Source organism: Girardinichthys multiradiatus, unplaced genomic scaffold, assembly GCF_021462225.1.
Source record: "Girardinichthys multiradiatus isolate DD_20200921_A unplaced genomic scaffold, DD_fGirMul_XY1 scaffold_27, whole genome shotgun sequence".
Lineage (NCBI taxonomy): Eukaryota > Metazoa > Chordata > Actinopteri > Cyprinodontiformes > Goodeidae > Girardinichthys > Girardinichthys multiradiatus.
The window spans coordinates 148,735-176,148 of record NW_025917680.1 but is presented as its reverse complement, the minus strand read 5'-3'; the positions used below and the strand labels follow the sequence as shown (position 1 = coordinate 176,148).

At 38.0% G+C, this 27,414-nt stretch overlaps 2 protein-coding genes across 3 annotated transcripts in view; both read right to left on the bottom strand.

The window, feature by feature from the left end:
• Positions 1-6,148: 6,148 nt before the first annotated feature.
• LOC124865144 (doublesex- and mab-3-related transcription factor 3-like) lies at positions 6,149-7,211 on the bottom strand. The gene has a single exon (XM_047360107.1). The coding sequence runs from the start codon at positions 6,951-6,953 to the stop codon at positions 6,534-6,536; it is 420 nt and encodes a 139-aa protein (XP_047216063.1). The 5' UTR covers positions 6,954-7,211; the 3' UTR covers positions 6,149-6,533.
• Positions 7,212-17,154: 9,943 nt separating this feature from the next.
• The window catches only part of LOC124865140 (doublesex- and mab-3-related transcription factor 1-like), a 42,199-nt gene continuing 31,939 nt past the window's right edge, over positions 17,155-27,414 (bottom strand). For both annotated transcript variants that reach the window (XM_047360104.1, XM_047360103.1), the window contains exon 6: positions 17,155-18,906. In XM_047360104.1, coding sequence (XP_047216060.1) covers positions 18,779-18,906 — 128 coding nt within the window. In that variant the 3' untranslated portion in view covers positions 17,155-18,778. The remainder of the gene's footprint in view (positions 18,907-27,414) is intronic.

Genomic DNA, 27,414 nt, shown 5'->3' with positions numbered 1-27,414 from the left:
TAGATGTTCCCGTCTGTCAGTACTTGTTGGGGCATCTCTTCAACTGTCAAGTGATTATCAACAAATCTACCGTCCAACATGAGCTGCTGTTTAATGCCAAAATAAAGTGCATCTCCTTGCTCAATTACTCTGTCAAGTAAGACTGTGTCAAACTGCAACCCCTAACTGTGGTAAGCTAAAAATGTCAGAGCCATACAGGTGCACTGGTGATTACGGGAAAATGTACCGTATCTGTAGTCAGCCTGGCAATGTGTGGCCCTCACAGTCTGGACAGGCGGACCGTTGGTGCAGGGTTCCAACAAAGAAGCCTGAATCATAATCAGAAAATGGCAAAGTTTTAGCATTTTAACATAAATTCTGTGTTAAATATATAACTGTATTAAACCAAAACTTTTATTATCCTATTAACTGGCAACAAACCAGGCAAGTGTCTCACAACACCGGCTTCAGTAGGTTTTGGTGATTTTTGTGCCGCCAGTTAAAAGGTTAATAAAGTTTAGTTTCCAGTATTTACATATTTAAAATATTTGACATTACAACAGTAGATTATTCATGAAAGTTACCTGGCAGCTGTCATCACCTGACATGGTCCTCCAGAGGCACGGGAGAGGACTCGGCGGGGGCATCAACCTCCAACATGGGGGCGGCTCTCCTGGGCTGGCAACGGGCTGGCCTGGTCCTCTCAGTCGGAGCTCCCTCCACCTGAAATCAACAGGAGCTTTAAATTTGGTGGAAAGTACAGAAGATGCACAAAACATGTTGAGATATCTGTTGCAAATATAATTGAAGCCAACTTACATCCACTACTATTCAACTTTAAAACACAGAAAACAGTTTGAAATCCTTTCTGTAATGATAGATCAAAGGTTAAAACAGTGTCAGACCTGCAGCTCTTCCGGTGTCGGCTTGGAGGGATCGGGTCGTGGAGGACGTCTCACACTGGCTTTCTAAATAAAAAGACAAAAACAAATTGCAATGAAATGACTGACAGACCATTTTTAGCACATCAAATTTAAAATGATCATCCAAAAATACCTTCTTCCCCTTCGGAGCACGTGTCGGTAAGGGAGCGTCACGGCCAGACGCAGGAACGATCCGGTCCATCTCCTCCAGCATCGTTGGGCTGAACCACACAGGATTCGGGGGAATGGTCGAGTCCAGCAGGTCTCCCTTTAAAATAGAAAAATAAATAAATAAATAATGCTTAAAATGTTGTCATTCCTTCACTGAGTGAACACACAATGTTCAGATTTGAGGTGAAGCAAAACATACCTGTTGGTCAACCATCCTCCCAGTGATGTGCGGAGAGCCATCACCCCTCTGGACCTTAAAGGCTGTGCATTTTAGGAAATGACAAATCATCACAAATGTTTGAGTCCTAACCTGCAGGCCTAAAATCAGTGCTTGGAAACACTGAAGGAGGATGTTCTGTTGCTCTGGGTAATTTATCTCTCTCGATGACTCTCCCCAACTCGTCCAGCGACTGAGTGGTTGAAACTGGAAAGTCAAAGGTAGTGCACTGGCCGTCGCACGCCGTCCGCAGCTCTCATGTCCTTGGCCGCACCCAAGCAGAGGAAATATTAGTAATAAGAGCTAAAGTCAGAGTTGTGACATCAACAGACTGGTATCACATGCTAAGGCTGCCTAAACTCTCCCTCACACAAGTTAACTTACTAAGTAAATGCTAAAGTCCTAATCCCACTGTAAGAATTAAGTCCTGAAAGACTGGTTTCTGAAAACCCCAAGTTTGGAAAGATTCCATTTTACAGTGTAAAATACAGAAAAACCAGTATTGAAACACACAGTAGTGAGGAAAAGAAGAACAGCAGAGTCTAAAACATGAAAATGAAGAATAGCTCAGGATTGAAGCAAAATTAAGTCAAAAACGCCTATAGTTGAACACTAAATAGTAGACATCTAATATTAAACATTTAATATTAAAGGGTTAGACACATCATCAGTAGTGGACCTCGGGATCATGGGGTGTTTCGGCCATTATCACTAGACACCCTACCCGAGGGAGCCCCAGCCAAGGTTGATCAAGCCTTGGTGTGTGTCATATAGTTTAGGTTTTGCACATTCTTAACAGTTAATTTGAAAATCGGTTTTAGAGTGAACATCACTGATTTTTACAAGAGGATTGGCAAACACCATTAAAACACAGGCTTTCTTTTTTATTTTGTAAGCTGTCACCATCCAGGCACCCCAGATGCCAATACAATCTTCAGAAGCTATTCCAGCGTTTCATACACCGCATAACCTCCAGAATGCTTAGGTTGTGGTCCATAATAACGCATAACCACTTTAACAAGATGAGAAAACTTACCAGAAAGGTGTGAGTTCAGACCTGCTTCTTGAATGGGAGCTCAGAAATGGCCCAGTGGTCACCAAACCAGCTAGCCAAATTAGTCCTGGTGAAAGCAATTGTTACACTTCAAGACTTAACTAGTCTCCCTGGTGTGATAGAGCAAGGCCACCTGATCTCAATTATATAAAGTATAAGGGTTCAGAGAGACCATAGTAGGGATTAAAGCTGAATGTCCTAAAAAAAAAAATTGAGTTGAAAGCAGGTGCAATGCATTCTGGGTAAGTAAAAAACGGACTTTTATGTTGGCAAGATGAAGTGGACCTTCCTATAAACCTGATTTTTACCACCTCAGCTTTTCTTTTTATGTTTATGTTCATTTTCATGCTTTGCAGATGGTTTACACCTGGTTAGGTCCACAAAGTTACGTTCCACATCTACAGCTATCAAGATTCTCAAAGCATTTGTTATGGCTTTGGTATAGTTTGGTTTGGTCTGAATTGTTAGCAAAGGACTACTTGAATGCCACAAGCAGCTGGATTTGTACTTAAGTTTGTTTTTTTCTTTATACCAGTTACATTTAGTCGAGTTATACCAGTTCAAGGGGGGAAATAAGTTCAACACAGAGCCAGCTACTCACCTTATCTTTGTTCAACAATGCCGGTCTCAACTTTAATTAAACCACCTTTCTTTCTACAATATTTTGTATGGCTGAAAAACAATAAATCAACAAACAGCAGACTAATGATTGTGGGAGGTCCTCGAGTTCTGGTTTGTATGTATTATTCATGCTCTTTGGTTTTGCTTCATGCGTTTAGGTTTTAAAGTTGTATAAGAGAGTTCCACACTCTTCTTTTGCTTATTACATCTAATGACCAAAAACGGAAGGCAAAACAAGAAAAAATAAAATAAAATAAAAAAGTACACAGCTTTACAACTGTTACAACTCCAGGTACAATTATATTTGAGTATTTAGGTTCTAATACTTTGTAACACTTGGCATTTACATGCCTATTCCTCTCATTTTCACAACGGTAATGTTATCTGTTTACAAAGATTTAAACATGCTTGATTCGCTGTCAGAGTTCATACTTGAAATTAGAAAAAAAAAAAAAAGGAACTTATATTAAACTAATCTATTAAACTTATAGAGCTGACAGGAAAGTCGCAAATATTACCGAACTTCAGGAGAGTTGAATGTAGCGGTGTTAACACGCAGTATGCTGCTTGTAAAACATGTTTAGTTGTAATCATGTACACCAGTGATTAAGGGACACTTGTTAGGCAGATTCTGGATTGAATCAGCCCTGAATTTCTTCATTCGTCAAACGAAAGTACCATCACATGTCAAGTCTCATCTGACCAACAAAATTGCTCGCATGTGCACTAAAGATTTAAGAGCCTTTGCCACAGTAGAGGGGAAAGGCTTTATAAAGGGAAGATATTAAATAAATACGTTGTGAAATAGAAAAAAATGTAATGTACCATTAAATGTGCCACTGAATAATTAAGTATAATTTTAAAGATGACATCATGTAATTAGGGGTACACTTAATATTTAATGATGATTTTATTGTTTTAATTTTGTCCTTGAGGACCAGGGCTGTGAACCATTGAGGTACAGTTTCTAAATTGTGAAGGTTTTGCCTTTTTGCACTTTTGTTCACCAAGTACAGTTCTCTTGCTAGGTGCATTTTTCTTTCATTTCAGCAACTTGAAACATAAAAGTAATGTCATTGTTCAAAGGAAACAATCACTTAATAAATGAGTAAAATACAACTATATACATTTTGTTTATTCAACTAAGATAGACATGGTCTGTTTCCTTGTTTGATATTTTATTTCTTGATTATTATTCTTTTTACTTTAACTGGCCTTGACTACAGCTAAAAACAGGGACCTAACTGGTCTTTCAAAGAAAGAAATTACCAAAAGACTAAATGAATTAAACAAAAATGGGAGAGGCACAGGAGTGGGAGTCGTTCTAAATGGGAGTGGGATGGGAGTGGGAGTCAATTTACCAGGAGTGGGACGGGACAGGATTTATTTGTTTTATTTTTTTTTATGCTGGCCTGGATTGGGATGTTACAAGACATTTTCTGTGGGAGCGGGATGGGACAGGAGAGAAAATCCACTCCCGTGTCACCCTCTAGTCCTCACTAAAAGTTAGAAAGTGAAGCACATCACCCCAGTTCTAAAGTCATTACATTGGCTCCCCATATATCAAAGAATAGACTTTAAAATACTTCTGTTATTCAGTAGATTAATAAATAAATTTCAGTCCATTCATTTTTTATCAATCATATTATCATTAATTTTTAATTTTTTATGTTTTTTATCATCTTATTGTTTTAATTATTTTTATTCTCTTTAATTATTTGAATCAGTTGTATCTCAATAGATTGAATCAGTAGATGGTGTCTTTTCTCCTGGAGGAAAAATGCAAAATTAGTCTGTAGAGATTTAATTGGATTGAAAGAAATTTCGCAGGTGTCTCTAAAGTGATCAGTGAGGAACCAAACCCATCCCCAATTCATGGCAAAGATATTTAAAAGTTATGTTAATGAAACCCCGGCACACTATTACAACAAGAACAAAAGACTTGCTCAGGTGCCTTGAGGAAAGGAAATGACAGCAATTTTTAAATGTCCTTTTTTTTTCAAATATTTGTTATTTGACAGTTAAGCTGACAAATCCTCTCTCCTATTCCCTTAATCAGAATCAGAATCAGCTTTATTGCCAAGTTCGGATGTACAAACAAGGAATTTGACTCCGGTACACTTTGCTCTCTGGTTTTTTTTTGGGGGGGGGTTTTTTCGCATTAAAGAATATACACACAGCTCCGCAAAACCGCAGACGACTTAATTCAACAAACAGTGACGTGTCAGAGGTCTGGTCATCTATTCATTAAACAGTGGATGTGTATTATCAGACAATGCTCCAGACTTATAGCCAGGAAAGTGCTATTTTCCTCTTAATTACTTTTGACTACAGTTGGTGTGAAGACTGTCTGAGACAATACACAAGATGTCTGCTTTAATTCAATAAACAGTGACATGTCTGAGGATTTTATAACCTTTATTTTTTATTTTTTCAGTTCATTGGTTTCTCTGTTTTTTAGATCATCTACAAGTTACTGGTGCAGATTAGATTACTCAAACATTTGAGCAGAGGAAGAAAGGTTCTGTATCTACTTTTTGTCTTCCTTGTTTTTTAGATGTAAAAACATCCATCTAAATAACCCGTGTTAAAACAAAATGAATTTACAATCTGTCAGGTTTTCTCTTTTTATCAGAATTTCGTGTGATGTGCCTGCATTAAATTGACTGTTCCTTTAAAGTGGAGAAACTACATGTTTTGTTTTTAGATGTAAAAAACATCTAAAAACATACAATTAGAAAGATTCGCTTCCTTGTAATGACAACTTCCGGTTAATGACAACATCCGATTAATGATGATATCCGGTTAATGACAACATCCGATTAATGATGATATCCGGCTAATGACAACTTCCGATTAATGATGATATCCGGTTACGTCACAGGAAGGCCCAGCCACCGGAAGTCCCGCCCTAGGATGTCCCAGCCACCGGAAGTCCCGCCCACCTGTCAAAATTTTCACACCTTGTTTGATTGAAGGATGTCCTTAATGTCTCTGTTGTCAAATAGTTTTTTTAATAGAAACTTCAAATATAGGAATGTCCTTAATTGTTAAAAACCAAGAATGAGTTGTTTTTATTTATTTTCATATTTATCATTCTGTCTCTAAATGTTTTGCCTGAAACTGCTTCATTATTTTTGATATTTCATTTGATAAAAGTAGGTTTTTTGTTTATTTAACAGGTTTGAACAAATTTTGCTGCTATCTGATTTGAAAAGATAAACAGAAAAAGAGGGTTCATGGATTCCTTCCTTGTTTAAATGTTTGAAAAGTTGCAGGCGACTATCTTTCAAAATCTGTCAAAATAAGTTCAGATACACATTTCAATCATCAACATTTGCATACTTTTATTTTAAGTAGTCTTCTAAGAAATGAACACATTTAATTGGCTAATGTTCCTTCAGTTGTTTGTGTAATCTGAAGTATATTGATCAGAGTTTTGAGAATACTGATCTATTTAACGGTTTAGGCACTGGTTTTTTTTTTCTGTTTTTGTTGAGCTATAATCAAATCAACTTTACAAACCAAGTTCAAAGTTTAAAGTCAAAGTTTTCTGTTTCTGACTCTTCTACTTGTGTGTGTTTGCGCTCCGGCCTGCAGAGGCTCCGAGCCGCTCCACCGTCCTCAACGGGGCTCCCTGGTTCCCCTCGCCGGCCCCGCTCGTACCGATGCCCTGCAGCACTCTGAGGGACTCCGGGATGAGGCTCTCTAGGCTCTCGTTGGCCTGCTGCCTCCGGAGCGCCACCTGCGCCGCCATGACGCGCTGCCGCTCGATGATGAGGATGCACTTCTTGCAGGTGCAGTCCTTGAAGCGGCAGTAACGCTTGTGTCCTTTGAGCCACGACAGGACGCCGTGGTTTCGGCACCGGGCGCACTTGGGTGTCCTCTGCAGCGGAGCCCGGGCTGGGACACCGGAGCCCCCATGTAGAGGTACGGGGATCCGTAACCGTTCCTTCTGTCGGTCGTTTTCCTGGACGCGCAAGAACATCTGCTGGAGAATCGTTGAGATCAGTCAGAGAGATGGAGCTGGAAGAAGCCGCTTTGCTGCACGGATAACAGGATGGAGATAAGAGGTGTTGGCTTGTAGTGGAAGATCCTCTTTTCCTGCGGCTGACAGCACAGATATGCATCACACTGACACGCTCTTATGGAGACGAGTAACCAAACGCTGTCACTCGCGTCAAAGCGGCTGCACGCTGCATAAAAATATCCATGCGTGGCAGAAAGTGGGCGAGTATAAAAGCAAATCATTACCATATTTCAAAAGAAAAGCATTTTCAGAAATGCTTTTTCATTTTCAAATTTTACATTTCAAATTAAATTTTGGTATCTATTTGCTGAGGCATATTTTGAAAAATAAATCTCAAAAGTATTTTTCTTTTTCATTTTAATTAAGTGAAAGAATGAGCAGTTTTGAAGAAGAAAATTAAAATGTAAATAGGATGATTGGTTACTAATTTCATTTATGAGTCAAACAAAGCAGCCGCATTCTTAAAATGAAAAAGCATTTCTGGAAATGCTTTTTCATTTGAAATATGGTAACGATTTGCTTCCATAGGCGAGGAGATTTCCACGCCTTTAACCTCTGCCTGCTCCACAGGAACAGCCACAAATTAAGGATAAGAGCCCCTAAAGTTAGCTCTAGTTTTAACCAGGAAGGAGCTTCATCATTAACAGTAAACATGCAGGAAAATGTGAAATATAATAATAAAACAATTTATTCAGAAAAGACAAATAAATATATTTAAGTCCAAACTCAAAGATCTGATGGGAAAACATGACTGACGTACCTGAACGCAACACTACAACATCCGGACCTTTATGTTATATTTCCACCTTCATATTTATCCAACATACATTTAGGGCAAAATACATAAATGCTAAAAAATGAAGAGATATATTTAAAGATTCCATCAGTCGCTGCCTTAAGCCTTTTTTAATAAACATGTCCTATTTTTACTTGCAAAAAGTGGGGGTCCTTCCGTGAATTCCCCCTGGGAGAGTCACTCCACTTCCATCAGGAAAGATAGTGTAATTATTAAAAAATTTGAATGTCAATGTTTTTTTACAGATAGGTTTCACAAATTCAAACTGTGTTTTAAAAAGTGTGACCAGATAATATTTAGTGATTTTCACACTTGCCTAGATAATTTTAAGTTGTAATCTAAAGTTAACAGATGGAAGATGATTTCATAAATTAGAAAGTGTTTTCACGAGTCCTTGCTCAGTAAGAGGGAAGTTCAACTAAAAACTGTGGGAAAAACCCTTTTCATTTTGTTCCTAAATATGAATCTCAGTGCAAACACCAATTGCAAATTTATTACCAGACCAAACTGGCTATATTATTACAATGCTTACATTCTGTACAATACAGGAACCCCCCATTGACTGGATATGCTTCAAAGCATTAAAACATTTTCTGGGAGGAACTGAGATACATGGTCTGGCTGCCCTCTCACACATTGCACCCTTGGTGAAGAGCCATATCCACCGTTTGAAAACCACTATTGTTTTCAAACATATATTTTATATTATATTATGGAGAAATCTGTCCTTCAAAATAAATATCCGAATGTTTAATCAACATAATTTGATGTATTAAATGCAGTAAGATTTTCCTTCTTTATTTGTTAGGAAACGTCACACACAGCGTGTATTCTTGTCTATTTACATTTTTCTAAAGACTGTTCATTTAATCTCAATTTCCTGCTCTGTTGTCTCCAAGCTGTAAAAAAAAAGTCCAAACAAACAAAACAGAAAGCACGCACCTTCGCACTTTTTACACAATCGTGCATAACTTAGATGATTAGCTCTCTGCATTTATAAAAGGACCTTTGGGAACTATGTCGGGGACGCTGATATGTCCCCTCCGCCGGACTAATAGAGGGCAATGAAACATAACACCGGACAAAGCCGGGGCCCATTTCTGACCGTAAAAAAAGGTTTATTCTAGCAAATAATGGGATCCGAGCGGCGCGCCTCGCACAGAATAAGAGCCCGGTAAACTTCACCGCATGGAGCCCGTCTACAGGGCTATTAAGCTTTTAATTGGAAAATAGCAGAGGAAATTTCAAGGTGACTAGAGTGGCTTTGCAGTTTGTGCCGGCCGAATAGATTTGTGGGAGTTAAAGTACCGGAGGATGCGGGGCGAACGCATAATAAATGTATTCATGTTGGGGAAACACAAACCAAAATAAAAGTTTACGCTGCGCTGATGAGCTTCCTTTGTCTAATTTGATGCACCGCAAGTTCCGCATGCTGGAGTACTGTCCTGATGTTTTATTCTCTGTGCAATTATTTCAACACTGAAGGGAGATTTAAACCCATGTAGTGTTTATTACTGCGTCATGCACTGCGTTAATAAGCATCTAGCGATGGAAATGACATGTGAATTAAAACGGATAAGGAGAAACAAACCGGATAAAGTAACACAAAGGGGTTATGGGTCATAAAAGGTCAACTTGTGAAGCACCAAACCTCATAATCCAGACCTCATTCTCAAACTGTTCAGCAGTTAAATGGCTCAGTAAGATATTATAATCAGCATAAGATTAAAATAAAAATGTTAGAGTAGTTGTTTTCAATAATGATGAAATGATTATTTAAACAATAGGAATAAAATAAAAATAAAACTGATTTTTTTTTCTTTTTAAAAATGTCATATTGGTCATTTTCCCCCAATAACATCTGTCATTTAAAATAACTAAAGACTTTGAAAGATCATACTATACTATACATAACATTTAAACATTAAAAAGTAAGCCACAACATACATCTTTCCCTTTCTGCCATCAGAGCCTATCACTTCTACGCTGGAAGGCCTGAAGCCCAGTATACAGGATGGATCAATTCCACTTTTACTGCAGCTTGTCTTTTACACTGGTCCTTCTTTAGTAAAACAGAAAAAACGAACAAATAAATAAATTAACTGGGCATCAGAGCCGGCCCAAGGCATAAGATAAATAAAATTATAAGATTATTTTATTTTATTTCCCTTTGGGAATTTAATTTCCCTTTGGGATTTATAAAGTATTTTTGAATTTGAATTGAATTGAAATTAATAAGAGAACTGAGCCGCCACTGATGGGCTTTCATATATGCTTAAACTTTAACACAGACTATAGATGTAGAAATTTTAAATATGCTTATTGTGCTGTTGATAAAACACCAGATTACATGATATTTGAGGGTACTAAAGTCAAATTAAATATATTTCAGCTAATTAAAGCTTTACCTCAAAGTTTTGATGCAGCTATGCTATGATAGATTTAAATAGACCCATCCGTGTTAGATACACTCCCCCAGTCATTTAGTATTACAGGTCACACATTAACACATATAATAATATCTCAGGGGCTGAAGATGCCAGTAATCCCAGAAATTACTGGAGTATCAAACCAGGAGAACAATGTTTTTGAATCAAAATGCTGCTTTTTACAGGCCAAGGATCAGAAAGACCTCTGAGCACTGCCAGCTGATGTAGGACTCGTGTAGAAGAGCTTCAACTTTTTGTTACCTTTATGTCAGAAGTGGAACAAAGAGCAACAGATACAAAGAACATACTAGAGCAAGCTGAGGAGAACCACAACAGTTATTCTAACTAAAGGTTACTTCGCTTCCAGGATTTAATTTCTTTCATTTATGTCACCAGCCAGGTCTGTAGAAACGAGAAATCACTTAAATAGAACCTGTCTGAAAGCATGAAGTAGGTTAAAAGATCTAAAAGCAACACGTCAACACATGAGAAACAAAGTCAAAGTCAGTTTCCATCCATCTGGAAAGGTTTACAAAGCCACTTCCAAGGCTTTGGGACTCCAGTGAACCACAGTGGGAGTCATTATCCATAAATGGAGAAAAAATGGAATCGCAGTGAACCTTCTGTGGCTGCTGCAATCGATGATTCATCCAGGTCACAAAAGAACTCAGTAAAACATCTAAAGCACTCCAGGCCTCTCCTTCTTTAAGTTAAAGTTCATGATTTAGTAAACAGAAAGAGACTGGGCAAAAATCTCACATTTCTCCAAAAACATCTGGTTGAGCCCTAGGACCTTTGAAAAAATATTCTGTGGACTAAACAAACAAAAGTGGAAGGTTTTGGAAAGTGTGCGTCCTGTTACACCTGTCGTAAAACTATCACAGCGTTTTGAAGAAAACAAATCACAATACTGAGATTCAGACATGTTGATGGTAGTATGAAGGTCTGGAGCTGCTTTGCTGAGTTGTTGTGATCAAATAAACCATTAATTCTGCTCTCTACCAAAAAACCCTGAAGGGAAAAGTCCAGTTATCAGTTTGTGACCTTCAGCTCAAGCACACTTGGGTTTGCAACAATGATCAGAAGCACACAAGCAAGTCCACATCTGAATGGATAAAAAAAAACACAAAATGAAGGTTTTGTAATGGCCTAGTCAAAGTCCTAACATTAACCCAATTGATATCCTGTGGCATGACTTTAAACAGGCTGCTCATGTTTGAAAACCTTCCATATTGTAGTGATGGAGATTTATTATTGAGGTGGCAGCTTCATCAGGGTTCTGGGTGGCAGTTTTACCGAAAAGCAGGTCCTACAGAGTTCTGGAAGGCTAAATTGTAACCCCAAGATGCAGTGTGTTCTGCTGCTGCTCTCCACAACCAGCTGGATCCCACAATGCTTTAGCAGTTGGCTACAATAACCAATCACACTATAAACCATTAAATATTTACTGTCCTTTATTTGACTTTTGGACCCAAGGACAACTAGGTCCAACAGTCAGGACTACTGAACAATAAAGGATGTTGAGGTGGAGCTTTCTTCACCAAAAGCCTCTTCACCTGCTTCCTCTGCTACTGATAACATAAAATTAATTTATCTTTAACTGCAGCTGCATCATCTCACAGCAAGGAGGAGGTTGTGTTACATCCACAAGGGAGAACTCAGGAATCTGGAGGATCTAGAGCGTCCTGCACAGAGGAATGGTCAAAGATACGTTCTCCGTATGATCGTACCTTGGGAGAGGTTATAGAGGAAGACTAAGTGCTGTCTTATTGGCAACAAACTCATATTAGAGGTTGGATTAGAGGTTTAATTTTTTAGTTTGAGATCAAGCAGCAGCAGTAAAATCTGAATTCATTTAACGGCAATAGATGGAAGATACTGTAGTGAATGGCTTGATCCTTCATATCAAAGTAAAATCTGCAGGACAGCGGGCCCTGAGGAACAAGGCTTGGATAAATTATGCTGTGGGCTGTGGAGAGCCTAGCAGGGTTTCAGATATTTTCCTGAAATTTAATAAAATAAAATAAGTAAAAAAATCAAATAGATAAAAAAAAAAAAAAAAATTTCTCCAAACAAACTGAAATTCAAATATACCAAACAATCACTTCATATAGTGGTTATTTTGAGCCATAACTTGTTGGCTTCCTGGTTTATAATATAATGCATGTATTTTAAGTTCTCAGTATACACTAAAACTAATAGTTTAAAATCTATCTGCAGATTTCTGATTTGTGTTAATGCTACAAATAACTGGTGTTTCGACATTCATATAAATACTAATTTACAGTTTTGCTTTCCAATATGAAGAGAAGTCCTGACAGTCATTGTGTTTTAATGACACAAGGTCAGTTTAGGAGGTGACTCAGCCTGTGTCCCCTCCTCCGAGCTGGAGCAGGACCCGACTTCTGCTGAGCGTGCTCATTATGAGGTGCTGATTGGGGGCGTTCCAGCCACTCAGAGGTTTTGTCACAGAGACGCTGATTTAAGCTTCCCCCCGGGGAGGCGGGACACAGAGCTCATAAAGAAGAACTGGGCTGACACCTGAATTAGAGAGGGGTCAGTCAGCCTCTAGTCTCACTGGAGAAAAACAAAGTCCACTGATGATCATCAGAGTCTGTAACTCGCTTGTAAGTTTTTATTTAGTAATCTTAGTTGAATTCCTGCTTGAAATTTATGAGTTATTTCTGTTAGTAGCAAACTCATTTAACATATATGGTAAAAACACACCTTGATAATGGTATGCTTTGGCATGAGCCTAACTGGGTGTTTGTTAGGAAAATATGGTGAATCAAATATTCAAAAAGGCACAAACAAAACTTCTTCATCAGGGAAAACTATGAAGTATAAGAAAATAACACTTTTTAGTCAAGTCCATTTACTTATTGTACTTATGCTTGATAGGAACTGAGGGGAACAAGTGACAACACACACTTCTACAGAAGAATATTTAAAGTCAAGATATTTAAAGAAAAAGAAAAATTTTGGCTGGAAAACAACCTTAAACAGCAGTTATGGTGCTTTGAATAAGCGAGCCCACACAGAAATGTGAAAAAATATTGTAAAAGAATCACTTCCGGCTTTCAGAGAGTCCTGATTAACACGCAGTGAAGAAATCAAATGGTGTTGCTAAAACAAACCAAATCATCATGCCTCCACCATCATTCCTCACAGTTGGCATGAACCTGTATGTTAACCTTAAATCATAAACATGTAGAGTTGATTGATCTGCACTTCTAAAGAAGTAATGGAGGAAAAAAGAAAATGCTGTAAAAGGTTTCAAGTAGTACGACTTCCTGGTAAAGTGGTCCAGATGTAGTTCTTAAAACTTTCTGAACGTCTCTGGAAGATTTTCTTTGACTTTTGACCTTTTCCATCCGGTCTTTGTACCTGAAAGTGTCTTTAACATTATGAGTAGAGTTGGCGAGGGGAGGCTGAAACCAAGACATATCGGGCCTTACAGATCCGTCTACAGCAGATGCCTCTTCCTCCAGCTGATCCATTCACTGTATGACTTTGTTGGTCCTAAATGACTGGATCCTGACAGCCAAATTCTGTTCTGTGGTTTTAGGGAAGAAATTGTGAAGGTTTGCTGGTAACAAAGTGCCTAAAGATCCTATTTAAGACTAGTTCTTAGCTGAATCTGGTTGTTATTAGTCAACAAACCCTAAAGTCAGAGTCCAGTTCTTTTTAAACAAAAAACATTTCTGAGAAAATAGCCTGTTACTTCACCACAAATGAGTGAAAAAGCAGCCAAAGTCCAACAGAAAACCTAGTGAGCTGTTAAGAGGAAGAAAAATATAAAGCAATGAAGAGTTATTTAAACATTTCTTGCAAATATGAAGAAAAAAAGCAGATTTTATATCTAATTCTGTTATAAAAGACAGTTCTCTGCATACATCACACTTTCTTTCTAAACAGCTTTCTCAGAATTTCTATAAAGCTTAAATTAAATTTACTGAGATTACAGAAATTAGAGTTTGTCCTTCACTGAACATCCACAGCTTTTTTAAAATTTCCTCCTTCACCTCTTAGCTTTACAGACCTCCTGTCGGTAATGAGCCGCCATCATTCCAGCCGGCGCTGTCACTGCAGGATCCCAGCAGATTTTATCTATTATTGGAGGGCGTGATTCATTGAGGCCGAGGCAGCTCAAGGAAAAGCGACCCTGTCACACTTTCTTCCCGCCGCTGTACACGGGCCGGCAGCTACAGAAGGACAACTCAGCGGCAACCGTGATAAAATGACCTTCCTTAACTAAACTCGTAAAGCACACAGCGATAAAGCTCAATCTTCTGTGAAATCCAATTAAGTCATTATCTGACTGATTGTATCTTTAATTGAAAACAGAAGTGACAGTAAATTTCAGTGATGTATCAGGACCAATCGATACTGCCGTACAATCTGGTCTCAAGAGGTGATTTATAATGTCAAAGCCTTATAGGTAACTCCACATTCTTCTCTCTAAAACCACTGGTGGATGAAATTAAGAGTAAGTGCGTTTCATAAAAAAGCAAGACGGTCATGTTATTGATTACAGCAGATGGGGCAGAATCCAATGAATGTTCCAACATTGTGCTGTAAAAGAAAACAAGTAATTTTCTTTGTCTGCTTTATATTGTCCCCAGGACAACTTCACATTTACACTTCATCACTTTACAGGACTTTTATTCCACTAAAACATGTAGCAACATAAACATTAAATTACGTCTGTGGATGCCTTATTCAAACGCAAGCACAAGTAAAAGTTTTGGAAGTGAATCCCAATAAATTTGGACTGGAAAAGCAGAGTTCCAGTTAGCTCCACAAAGACTGCTCTCAGATTTTCCTTTTAAGGTAACCCAGAAAAAAAAACCTTGCGAGAATACTTCATCATTTGGAAATCAATGAGTTTGCCACTTTCAGCTCTGCTTTTCAGATCTGCTGAATTTTACCCTTTAGCCTCATTAAGATGTGGAGTTCCTCTTCTAATCCAGCAGCATATTCTCACTGAAAATCTGGCAGAAACCCATCCTTTAATCTGAGTACATTTATTTAGACAGGAAATAATTGTTTTAAACTAAATAACCAGTGGCTCCACTGTTGGTACCCCAACAGTCCCTTTAAAATCAATGCCACTAAGGCATTTTTAAATTCCTACGTTACTTTCCACATTAATCAGTTATAATGTATTATATTGCAAAGCTCTCTCCTTTGCTATTGGAAAAACGTGTCCTTACTGTATATCAAAAGTAACCAGTGCTGACCCATGCAAAAGGCTCACATAATTAGAAAATTAACTCCTTAAAAAAAAAAAAAAGATAAAGAAATAAAAATAAATAATCACAACTCTTCTCAAATATTACATAGTAGACTATACCCTGCCTTTTTAGAGGTCCTGACAACCACTATGAAGGAAAAAGAAAGAGTAATACTAATCATAATGATGAAAAATTGTAATGATAAGGGTACCAATAATAGATCTGGCATTAAAAGCCATTTGATCAAGGAATCAACATTGGAGATCTAAGAGCATAAATACTCCAGTCATTTCAAGGCCCAAGACTTGGATGAGTATGGATTTGTTTCGCATACAAATCCTGTCACGATACATTTCGAACCCCACCAACATTGAGGTGGTACTCATTTGTAAAGGAAAACGACCCGTACAGTCGAGTAGTAGGTACTAAAGAAACACAGCTAGAGGCTAAGCCGTTTAGCCAGTTTATCTCCATACCATTCATCAGATGCTATCTACATGCCAGCTGGTTGTTTAGGAATCATGCTGGGAAAAAAAGCCTTTTCTGTCTGACAATCACAAACGTAAATGTGGAGTTTTCTAATCTCTACTGGAACTTCAACCAGAAGCTTAGAGCTTTTCAGCTACAAACACTCCAGGTGGGTTTGGTGTAAAAAGATTGATATGTGGAAAAGAACATCATACCCTTTTTTAAGTACGGGGAGGACCCCTGATGCTGTGGGCCTGTTTCTCTTCCAAAGGCACTGGGAACCTGGTGAGAGTACATTGCATCATAAACTTATTGAAATACCAAGAAAGGTTTAAGAAAACCCTAGTGACCCCAGCCAGAAAACTACAGTTGGTCAAATCAAATGACAAATAGTTCACCAGATAAAAAAACCAACCTTATTCCAAGGCCATCATAATCCCAGACATAATCTAGAGACTGTAGAGTGATGAATAATCAAAGATCCCTCCCTCTGTATGCTCCAACCCTGGGAAACATTATAGGAGAGCACTAAAGGTTGGACAAACAATGATTGAAGAACGCATTAATGACAGGGTTGACAATATTTGTGCAAACTGTTGTTGAAATGGGAGTTTTTAAGGTTAGAATTATTAGTGTGAAATTATATCACTGCAGTAAAAGATTCATTTATTTCAGGGCTTTAAACACACTAATAAACTAGCAAGGGTGCCAAGCCTCTTTATTAGTAATAAAGTGGCAAACAGTTTGCTAAAAAAAACTGATTTGCTAAAATTAAACAAAGATTATTTCTTTCTAGAACCTAAATATATTTTCCAAAGATTTCCAGAGACTAAAATCATGAAATGTTTCTCCGTAAATGTTCTGTTACAGAGGGATGCTTCTGCTCACTCTACAAGGTCGTCCCAAAGTGGGTAAAAAATTGTAAACAATAACCGGCGTGCTGTGAAGGGTTAAATATACAATACACATGCAAATCCTGTGGTATAAATGACGCCATAAATAAGAAGCCGGTGCTCATCATGTGCCTGCAGAGCGAAGGGGAATGTGATTTATGTCTAACCTGCTTCTCTGCTGTTTTTTTATCTGCCAGCAAACAATCTGCAATAAACTTTAACCTGGAGACAAACCAGAAAACCAACTTAGACAGTTTTTGATCCTTTATCCTGCTGCTGTTCAGAAAAAATTTTCAATTTTTTTGTTAAAACATTTAAAAGAATTTCACAGATACGAGATAAATGAGATTTATTTGCACCTGATGCGATTATGTCACTGAGTAACAATGTCATCACTACAACACAGTTTGTATATGTCTGATTAGAAAAACATTAGTGAATAGAACAATATACAACAGATGCAGTGGGTACAGTAGAATGTAGCGGCATCTAGTGGCCAATTTGCAGATTACAACCAATAGATCCCTCCTCCTCCCATCTCTAACCCTATTCCCAGCGATTAACGGCAAATCTAGTTTATTAAATGAAAATAAATTGAAACGTTTCTTAAGATAGCAGAAAGAACATGTATTAGATTGGATCAAAGACAAAACTGATAATAAATTATAAATTGCATTATTTATAGTCCAAATTTAATTTCTCAGATTAAAAAAAAAATTGATTCCAGAGATTCAGCACCAGGTTTTGTCAAAAATATCAAATTTATCAAAAACTCTAAACTTGACCTTTACAGTGACCTTTAAGTCCGCACACCACTTTTAAAATGACAGGTTTTGTATGTAAAAAATGAGACCATGATAAACAAACAAAACGTTTTCTAATGTAGAGTGTATCCGGTACAATTCAACTGAAAAACAAATCTGTTAGAGGGGTAAAGCTGTGTGTACACCCTGTGACTGATACTTTGATGAAGCAGCCTTTAATTTAGGTTTTGCAGCTTCCCGTGTCCTGACTAGATCATATTTGTCTGATCAGCCTTGCCAAACTTCTCCCACTCAATCAGAGTGGGAGAAGATCTCTAATCCACAGCCCTCTTTAGATGACCCTAAAGATTTTCGGTAGAACTTAGTCCTGGACTTTCACTAGGCCATTCCAACACTCTCATGAAATGATTCTTCTGTTGGTTTAAACGTTTAATTAGACTCAATGTGATGTCCAAAAATTAAATCCACCTTCATCTTCAACTATCTAGCCGACACCTGAAGGCTTCAGGTCAAAGTGACCGTATTTGGAACTATTTATCATTTATTTTGGACAAATATCAGATTTTTCACACTAATGCTTCAGTTGCTCTTCCCTTCCCTGTGTCATGGTGTACATAGGAAGCTGTCTCATATTTGTCCCCTTCTCCTGACTGATACCTTCGTACAATGAGATAATTTGATCCCTTTTAACCTCTCTGTAAAATTTAGTTTCAGCTAAATGATGCAAACGAGCAAATGTCAAGAGAACCCTAGTAGGAAAGCAAAACTTTATTTCTGGTTATCCAGATTCAGTATCATCGATGATACTAGTTTAAGAGTGTACACACTTATGTCAGTTATTGCGGTTTTTTAAGTTTTGAGCTTTTTTTCTCTGTAACAAATGTATTTATTCGAATTGTACAAATATATTCTGATGCAAGGTGAGAAACATTTTGAAATGATTGATCAAAGCACAGCAGATGTGTAAACCTTTGATTGTACTGTACTTTGTGTATGTTTATATTTTTTGTTTCAGTAATCTAATTCAGTAGATTTTTTAAAATATGGAGAAAAAAAAGAAGCCCGTTTTCAGATCGTCTTGGCAAAGTCCAAACAACTTTTAGTAATAAAACCTGCATTAAATACTGAACTGTTCCTCCAGCAGATTACAGTTTTCAGTTCAGAGGAGAACTTAACGTGACCTTCCTCTTCTTCTTTTAGTTGCTGGAGTCGACGGTGAAGTTGGCCGTCTGGCTGTCGACCTCACACTCCTTGTCGTCAGATGTTACCAGAGAGCTGATGGACCGGCAGGTCATGGTGGAGTCGTAACTGGTGGGTGAAAAGGCTGCAGGGACAAAACGGAGGCTTCTAAGATTTAGAGTCACAGTTCACTTCCATACTTCCTAAACGATTTCCATTTTTCTATCATCATCAGTATAAATTCAAATGAATGGATGGATGGATGGATGAATGGATGGATTTTGATTTTCAGACAGGAACTACAGAACAAATCCTTGATGACAAACATCAGAAACCCAGCACTGGTGTGTTTTTTGTTTTTGGCAGGACCCAAATAGTGATTTATTAAAAATAAAAGAGGTAACAACAAAAACAGAGCACAGCACTCTGAACATTATGGCCAGAAACTAACAGACAGATCTGGCAAAGAGCTGACTAAACTGGGAGGTATTTAAGCTGTGGTGGTGATTGCTGACCAAGCAGCAGGTGATTGGTAACACGGTGGAGTTGAGGGGCGAAGCAGGGCGCTAGAGTGAAGTGATAAGATCGTCTGGGGAATGACGCTCAACACATAGGGAACAGATAACCTAACTAAACAGCACAAAAAGATTTACTAATTATAAAACACAGGACAAAGACTATAAACCAAAGAGAACCGAAGCACAGGAGAACAATGACAGAATAAAAAAGTACTGTTCATTTAAAGTCTCTGAGCTCCATTAACTCTACTCCTCCATTGACTCCTTGTGTAGCACATCTGTAATCTGATCCCACCTGACATCCCTGTCTGTATGTTGAGGCCCTCCAGTTAGAGGCTATTAGTTGTTCCCCCGTAAGCTTTAGGACCAGAGGGGGGACGAGCTGTGGAACATGCTGCCTCTTTCCCTACATTATTTAACTTTTATTCAGGAAAGCGATTTTGATGGCGATGCTCTTCGTTGTAAAGCACCTTGTTATTCTATGTCTATGACAAGTGCTCTTTAAACACCGTATGTTTTGGTGTGTACTCTATGGCTACCATTATTTATAAGAGTTCGCTAAACCTGTTTGTTGGTGGTGCTTGTTTGAATATTTTTATGTTTTTTAAAATCATTACATTATCTCTGGAGTGAAGGAAATTGTTTAAAATGTCTTTTTCATCCCACAGAATATATAAATTTATTCTATAATCTTTATCTTTGAGAATCCCTGCCAGATGACACAAATGAGGTCCATTCAAATGTAGTAGCATTTTCAAAGGTCTCTCTTGCTCTCCTCTCCTCAGCAGAGGTGGGGAGGAAAAGACGAGTAATTTTTCTCCTCATTAACTTCTTGATTGGTTTTCAGACTCCAATTTTTGCTCGTCTGCAGTTTGTCACCAGCTCAGAACTGACAGCTCGATCGTTAATACTAATGTTCGTGTAGCTTTCATTCCTCAGCGGTCTATTTGTACAGCACTAACAGCAGGTTGGTGCGTAGGGCAGCTGTGAATTAGCCTCCACACTGTTAATTCTGCCTCTGTTCATCAGCAGGAAATCTACGATGTAATTAATGGCTGAAACCAAGCGGATGTGTTAGTTTCAGCAGGGACGTTAAATCACAACACATGTTCTCGGCTATCCTCTGATCTGCTGTGTAATTAATGCCGAACCACTGAAACAGCAGAAATCCTTGTTCTCAATTTGCAGTCGAACTAACTGCTCTGGTTGTCAGCTGGCTGTTAGCTGTTGTATCTGCATGTACAACTGTATCTATCTTTTGCAGTGCTGTCAATTCATACCAAACTTTTTCAGGCATCAAAAGACGCCATAGAATATTTTTACTATTTCTACCTGCCAGGGGAATCTTTTTTACCTGCTCTGACAACCAATGATTTTAAGTCATTTTCTATAATCTATTCATAGTCTGCTGTGAGGAAATGTGGTTCTGTAACACAAATAAATCATGTCTCCATCTGTTGTAGTGTTTTTTGTTTGATCAGGCGTCATAATCTGACTTTATGAGTCAACCGGCCCAAACGAGTCAACTGGAACCAGAGTTTAATGAAAAATGTTCATATAAAATCTTTGGAAAATTAGTTTGAGTGTATCTACTTTTATTTATTACCATAATTCATCAAAAGACTTTACTACCAAGAGGAATAAACTGATCGAAGAAGATAACTTAAGTAAACATTCACACACAAAAATCTGCCTGTCACTGTAATTAAATTACTACTGAATATTTCAGTAGTGTTATCATTCATTAAGACACAGCTTGCACGTTAGAAATATCACATTGTAAATGTGATTTTTCCTATGAAAAAAATCTATTAGCAATTAAGTGAGCATAATTTAGATTAAATCAGAGAAGCTGCAGTATGCCTGCAGCAAATGTCTGTCTGAATGTTGGAGCATTCTGAAACAAGAAGCCTCTTTGGATGAGACAAGAAAAATATTGAAGAATCATTGCTCCCTTTTTCTAGCACCAAGGATCACCTGTCTGAATGTGTCAGAGGGGTTCAGGGCCAGCAGCATTTAGTGAGGCTGTTATGAAGGGAAAAAAAATTAAATCGGAAGAATGAAGGGTTGCCTGCTACATGACAAGGTTGTCTTGAGATTAAATGGCAACCATTAAAATGATACGAGCTGTGTCTAAAAAAATAAAATAAAATATTGGCCGTGGACCGTTTGAAAGGCGGACCTATGCACGTCCATCTGCGGACGACCCTTATAAAGATGGACGCTCCCCTCTCTGGGAACGACACGGGTGTCTGGCTGCTCATCATCAGATCGGACCAGCAGCAGGACTTAATGGCCCAGAAAACTCAGTCAAAGAGCAGACAGGCGGGTGGGCTTTAAACACTGAGCACTGAAAACACTCAGCTGATGTTCATACTGCAGACCTTCACCCTGCAGTTTAAATATCACTAATCAAATCTGACTTTTTCCTATGACTTCTAATGCTTCAAGTCCAACAGTTTCAATACGGCCTCCAGCCTTTTCTCTGTGACCATGGAGGCAAGTGTAGATAAAAATAATGGCACAGAGGTGGACTTTAGTTTAGTCAGATAATAATCTGGAACAGAGTCGGGATTGTAAGTGCTTTAAAATCAGTCCTTATTAAATGTAATTTTAATAGCCACATTTGCCTTTTGTGGATCAAAGCAGGGGAAATGTGAATGGCAGCAGCCTCACAGACAACTTTGACTATTTAAAACATATCAGTGAAGCCACGTACTTACACAGACTGCGTTAACAAAAAAACTGACAACAAACCAGACTGAACTTTGAGTCTGTTAGGATTAACAAAATTATTTATATTTGCTAAATGGGAGAATTATAAGAGCTGTTTCTTCCATATTGTTTTGAAAAGGCTTTGTCATGGCCACTCTAAAACAATGATTTTGTTGCCACCCTGTAGCTATTTAGCCTGTTTGCCTAATGTCCTTTTGGAAGACCCGTCTGATGTCTTGAGACGTTCCTTCATCATTTCCATATAATGTTCCTTTCTTATGATGCCATCTATGTTGTGAAGTGTCCCAGTTGCATAACCCTAGTGTTACAAAGTGGTTCCGCCTCAGGACCTTCGTCAGAGTTCATGGTTAAATTAATTATAACAAGTCATCCATGTTCTAAAGAAGCAAAGCAGCCCCAGACCATCACACTACCACCACGTTTTCTGAAACGCTGTGTTATCTTCACACCAGATATACAGGGTGAAAATGTGAGATGGGCCTTATGTTCTTTTTAGTCAGTAGTGGTTTTGGTGCTGAAACTCTCCCATAGAGGCCATTTCTTTTCAGTCTCTTTCTTATTGCTGAATCAAGACGTCTGACTATAACGGAGGGAAGTGTTTTAGATGTCGTTGATTGTTCTTCACAACCTCCTGGATCTTCATGAAGGTCCTCTTGGAGTAATTTTGGTGGACTGGCCACTCCTGGGGAGGTTCCCCAGTGTTCCGAGTTTATTCTTTATTTGAGGATAATGATTAACTGTCATTTGATGAAGTCCGTCAGGCTTTAAATTAGCCTTGCAACTCTTTCCAGACTGATGTCAGTTACCTTGCTTTTCAACTGCTAATACATGTCTTTAGATCTGAGCATGAGGTGTTGCTGTTTGAGATTGTTTAGCCTACTTCATGTTGTCAGGCCTATTTAGATATTTCTTGATTCTACAGCTCTGGCAGTAATCAGGTTTGGCCGTGGCTACTAAAGCTGAACCAATAAATGTGGGTAGCTGCAGTTAATACATTATTTAATGAGGGTAGAAATTATATTTTCACACTAGGCTAGGCTGATTTGGATACCGTATTTCCCTTTATAAATAAAATCATAATTTGACAAATGCTTTTGGTATATAGTTTGTTTTTAGGGTCAATAAAAAACAATATTAAAATCTGTCAGAGGATCTAAAACATTTAGATGAGGCAAAAAAGCACAAACAGAAGAAATAAAGGGGCAAATAGTTTTCCACAGCACTGTAGTTTTCAACAATAACTCTGTTTGAGCCATTAAAAACTACTTAACATTTAGGTAGCATGGGCGTCTGAGTTCTGCTCAAGTTGGAATCAAACTCACAACTTTCTGCCATTAACCACAGCAATGCTTCCATCCCATCTGTTTTAATAAATTGAATGAAATGTTGGTTTTAATCAGCAAGTAACAGACCAGAACTCTGCCAGCACGCCTGGTAGCTGATGCTTGAGCTACGTCTAATTTTAAGCCACATCAAACACTCTAATCAGTGAACTAAACAGAGTCAATAAAAGCTTTTGCATTGCCATTATTATGGACTGTTCATTTCACTGTGTGCAGTTCAATCTCCCATAAATTTCTCACTCTCATCTTGCAAACTGAGAGCCACTGAGACACTTGTTCAAAAGGACGGAGCCTCTTTTGAAGCAATTAAGATGTTTAAAGAAACACTTAAAAGATCATTATTGGTTTGCCATGGAGCTGATGTGAGTGGAGAACCAACACAGGTTGACAGAAGGCATCAAGCGTTGAGGTCAAAGGCTAATTAAGCAGAGCGCACCCTTTGCTCCTGCATTGTTAACCAATCTGTCCCCAGTGAGGATGACCGTCAGAGAGGCGTGACACCACCATCGTCTCCGCGCTAAATCTCCATTTCGGCTACTGTGCCCCATCAGCTCACAAAATGGCTTGTCAGTCTATCGTCGGGCTTTCTGACATGATCCATCGAAGAGTTATGGATATGCAATAATGAGCTCAGGCGGCCGATCAATATTTGCGTCACTTTTCTATCATTGCGCTTTAAAGAAGAGATTAATTGTGAGTCAACAACGTAAGAAAAATGCCAAAGTAAAGGACACAGGAAGAGTGAAATATATTGCTTTGGAAGGGAGAACACTTCTCGCTGGTGCTAAAGCTGCCTAACGTGTTTATTCAAGTCGTTCAACTGTGTCAGAGAGCTGCCACGGAAACATCCCTTATTGGTGCACACCGAGCGGCTGCTCAAACCAACGTGAGGGAAGTTAATAAATGGGCACCTTTAGGTAAAAGGTTACTAAGCTTGCGTCATAAGATCCTGAGAAAAAAATATCTATTAAATCCAGAATAACATAAATTATATGAGAATGAATACAAATCACATACAGAAGATTATATCTGAAGAGTTTCAGACCATATATTAAAATTACTTTTCCAGCAGCTTTAAATGAACAGAAATAAGGTTGCAGGACGGATGTTATTTTTTGGCAACAATAATCCCAGGATTTTCACAGCAAAATCCTCATGAAAGCTTTATTAGAATTTCCCTGTATGCTCTAAAAGAAAAATATAACGCAGCAATTGGGCCTCCTTGAAATGTTGTTTTTATCCGTTTGATAAAAATTTCAAGCTTCTGTGAACAGTTGAAGTTAAGTTAGTCTAAGATCATTCAGTTTAATTAAAGATTATTGAATTTGAAGGGTGAACAGAAACAACAACACTCAGGTAAAATGGACACTTACTACATAAAAGTTCATTTAGAAAACTAAAGATAAAGGAGGACAATGAAACCAGTCAGGATCTGACTTATTTAGCACCCTTTTTGATTTTCTGAATTACAATTTTCCATTTTTATTTTTTTAAAGTTCATATTTTAAACTGTAAACAGATTCTTTTTCCTTTAAGATTTTAATTAATATAATAATTTATAAAAATGTATACAGTTTAATATAAGGTGATATACATTTGGTGGGATTATTTGAATAATTTACTGCTTTTTTGTGGATTTATTTGAATAATTTCCTGTAATTTGTGGATTTAGTTAAAAACAGACAGCATTTGTTTCATCTGAGAAGACATAAACAGTCGGTTTGTAAAATAAAAACTCTTTACATATGAACTTAATGATTTTCCATCAACGCATTTCTGTCTAAAGGACTATCTGAACCCAGTTTGTGATGATCTGGGCAGTTTTATAGGGAGCATCGTCCTTCTGGAAGAAAACCATCAGAAGATGAGTCCACTGTGGTCATTAAAGGATGGAGGTGGTCATCCACAACACTTGGGTAGGCTGTGGTGTTTAAATGGTGCTCAGTTGGTACTGTTGGAAAATATTCATGCTATGCTTATAGGATTGGTATGGCTATGCCTAAGTATGTTTAATAATGTGTGAAATAAAATGTATTGTGTAACTTAGAGGCCTCCAAACAGGCTTATATTTGTGTGTTGGACTTAGATATCATCTGCCCAGTAACTGAAGATATTTTTGGATGTGTCTCTGTAAATCTTCTGCCTAACGACAAGAACATATTTCTGTATGTAAGACTTACTTTTGCCCAATGACAACAGATATTTTTATATTTCTACATATGTAAATAAAGGTCAAAAGTAGAAAAACACGAAGTGTCGAAAAGTCAGCTGAATAGGTGTCAGACAGCTCCAGCTATGAAATCAGACAGTCGATTAAAATGTATGTTTTTTCATGTACAAGTATACGCCTGGCTTTTGAATAAAAACTGCTGTTCTTGGGGAAGTAATCAGAAGTTTAGGAAGTTTCAGAAGGTTTCGGACGATCTTCTCCATGTACAGGCATCTAAAGACTGCAGTTTCCGTGTTTCTTTTATTACTTTGGTTTTTATTAATAACAGTATAGGAGGTCTTAGCTTTACCAAACAAACGAGCACGCAGGAGTTTAGGGATAACTCCAACAGTACTAAGGGGCCCAGTGTGCGTGAAGAAACTATCCCCCACACCATAAGACCACCACCACCAGCCTGAACTCTTACTAAGACAGGATGGGTCAATGCTTTCATGTTTTCACCTAATTCTGACCCGGCCATCTGATTGTTGCAGCTGGAATTGATACTCTTTAGAACAGGCAACGATCCCCATTCTTATTAAGACCCGGTCTGGTCTTCTGTTGCTGTAGCCATTCTGCTTCAGAGATGGCAGCATGTGGGTATTTAAGCTACTGGTGCTTTATTATCATCTCAAACTAATCCTCCTCTGAAAACTGACATCAACAAGGCGTTTTTGTGAGAGAGAGAGTCAGAAGGAGAAATAGAGAGTGAGGATGATGGGACATAAACTAAACAGCCCTGGCCATTTAATGTCTCCACAGCCCCAGGCCTGTGTTAATAGTGGTGTTGTACAGCACATTACTATGGTGCTTGTGCCCTGAGCAGACAATTATACTGGTATTTAGCCCATCCACAGCCCTAGAGGCTATCAGGGCACTTAGCAGCACAATAAGCAAGGGAGGAGGATTTGACAGGTCTCTCAGGAGTTTTGTTCTGTAATCAAGGACCAGGAGAAACGCTAAAACGAGACATCCAAGGCCTCCAAAGGGCTGTTATTTCAAGGTTTCTTTAATAATAGCAATAGCAATAATAGCTTGCATTAGTAATTTTTAGAAATATTCAACAAAAATATTTTTTACCAACTTTTAAGATGGACTAAACAAGGAAGCTTGTTACAAAAACTGGGACTGCAACTGAATTTTAATTTGAATCAAATAGAAGTGGACTGAATTAAAAATAAATGTTTGGTGTTCTGTAGCACCCCCAGACTACCTTTGTTGTGAACCAATTCTATGTGAAAAAACTAAACTAAGTTTAAAGAACTAAATCTTAGCAACATGTTAAGATGTGTTCACCAAACCTAATTACATAGAGACTTGTGAACAATATACATTTTTAAACTACGTTAAGAAAATCCGATCATGGCGTTTACTATGAAGCAGCACGAAGCGGGTTCACTCACTAACCTGGACCTGTTACCAGTTACTCCCAGAGTTTGTCCTGTTAGAAGCTTAAAAACAAAAAACTGTATTTCTTCATTAAAATGCCCATCTGTTAAAAGTTGTCGGCATTTATCCAGAGCATCTGTGCATCATACTGCTACTTATTGTGTATCGACATTTATGTTTAAATTTGCTACTGATTTGTATAGTTTTTTAAAAGATAACTTAAAGTCACAAATCAACTGAGACGCTCTTAATATATATAAGAGTCTAGACTGCAGACATTTCTAATATTCCTTCCTGCTAGACTGACCATTTGTATCTACGTACATGAAAGAAGATTTAAACTAACTGGATTTGGCTGTGATATAAATAAGCATATTAATTTGCACAGACAACAGCAACAGGGCCCTACGTCTTGCTGCAGGGCAACAGTGCTACCAACTGTGCCACTGTGCCACCTA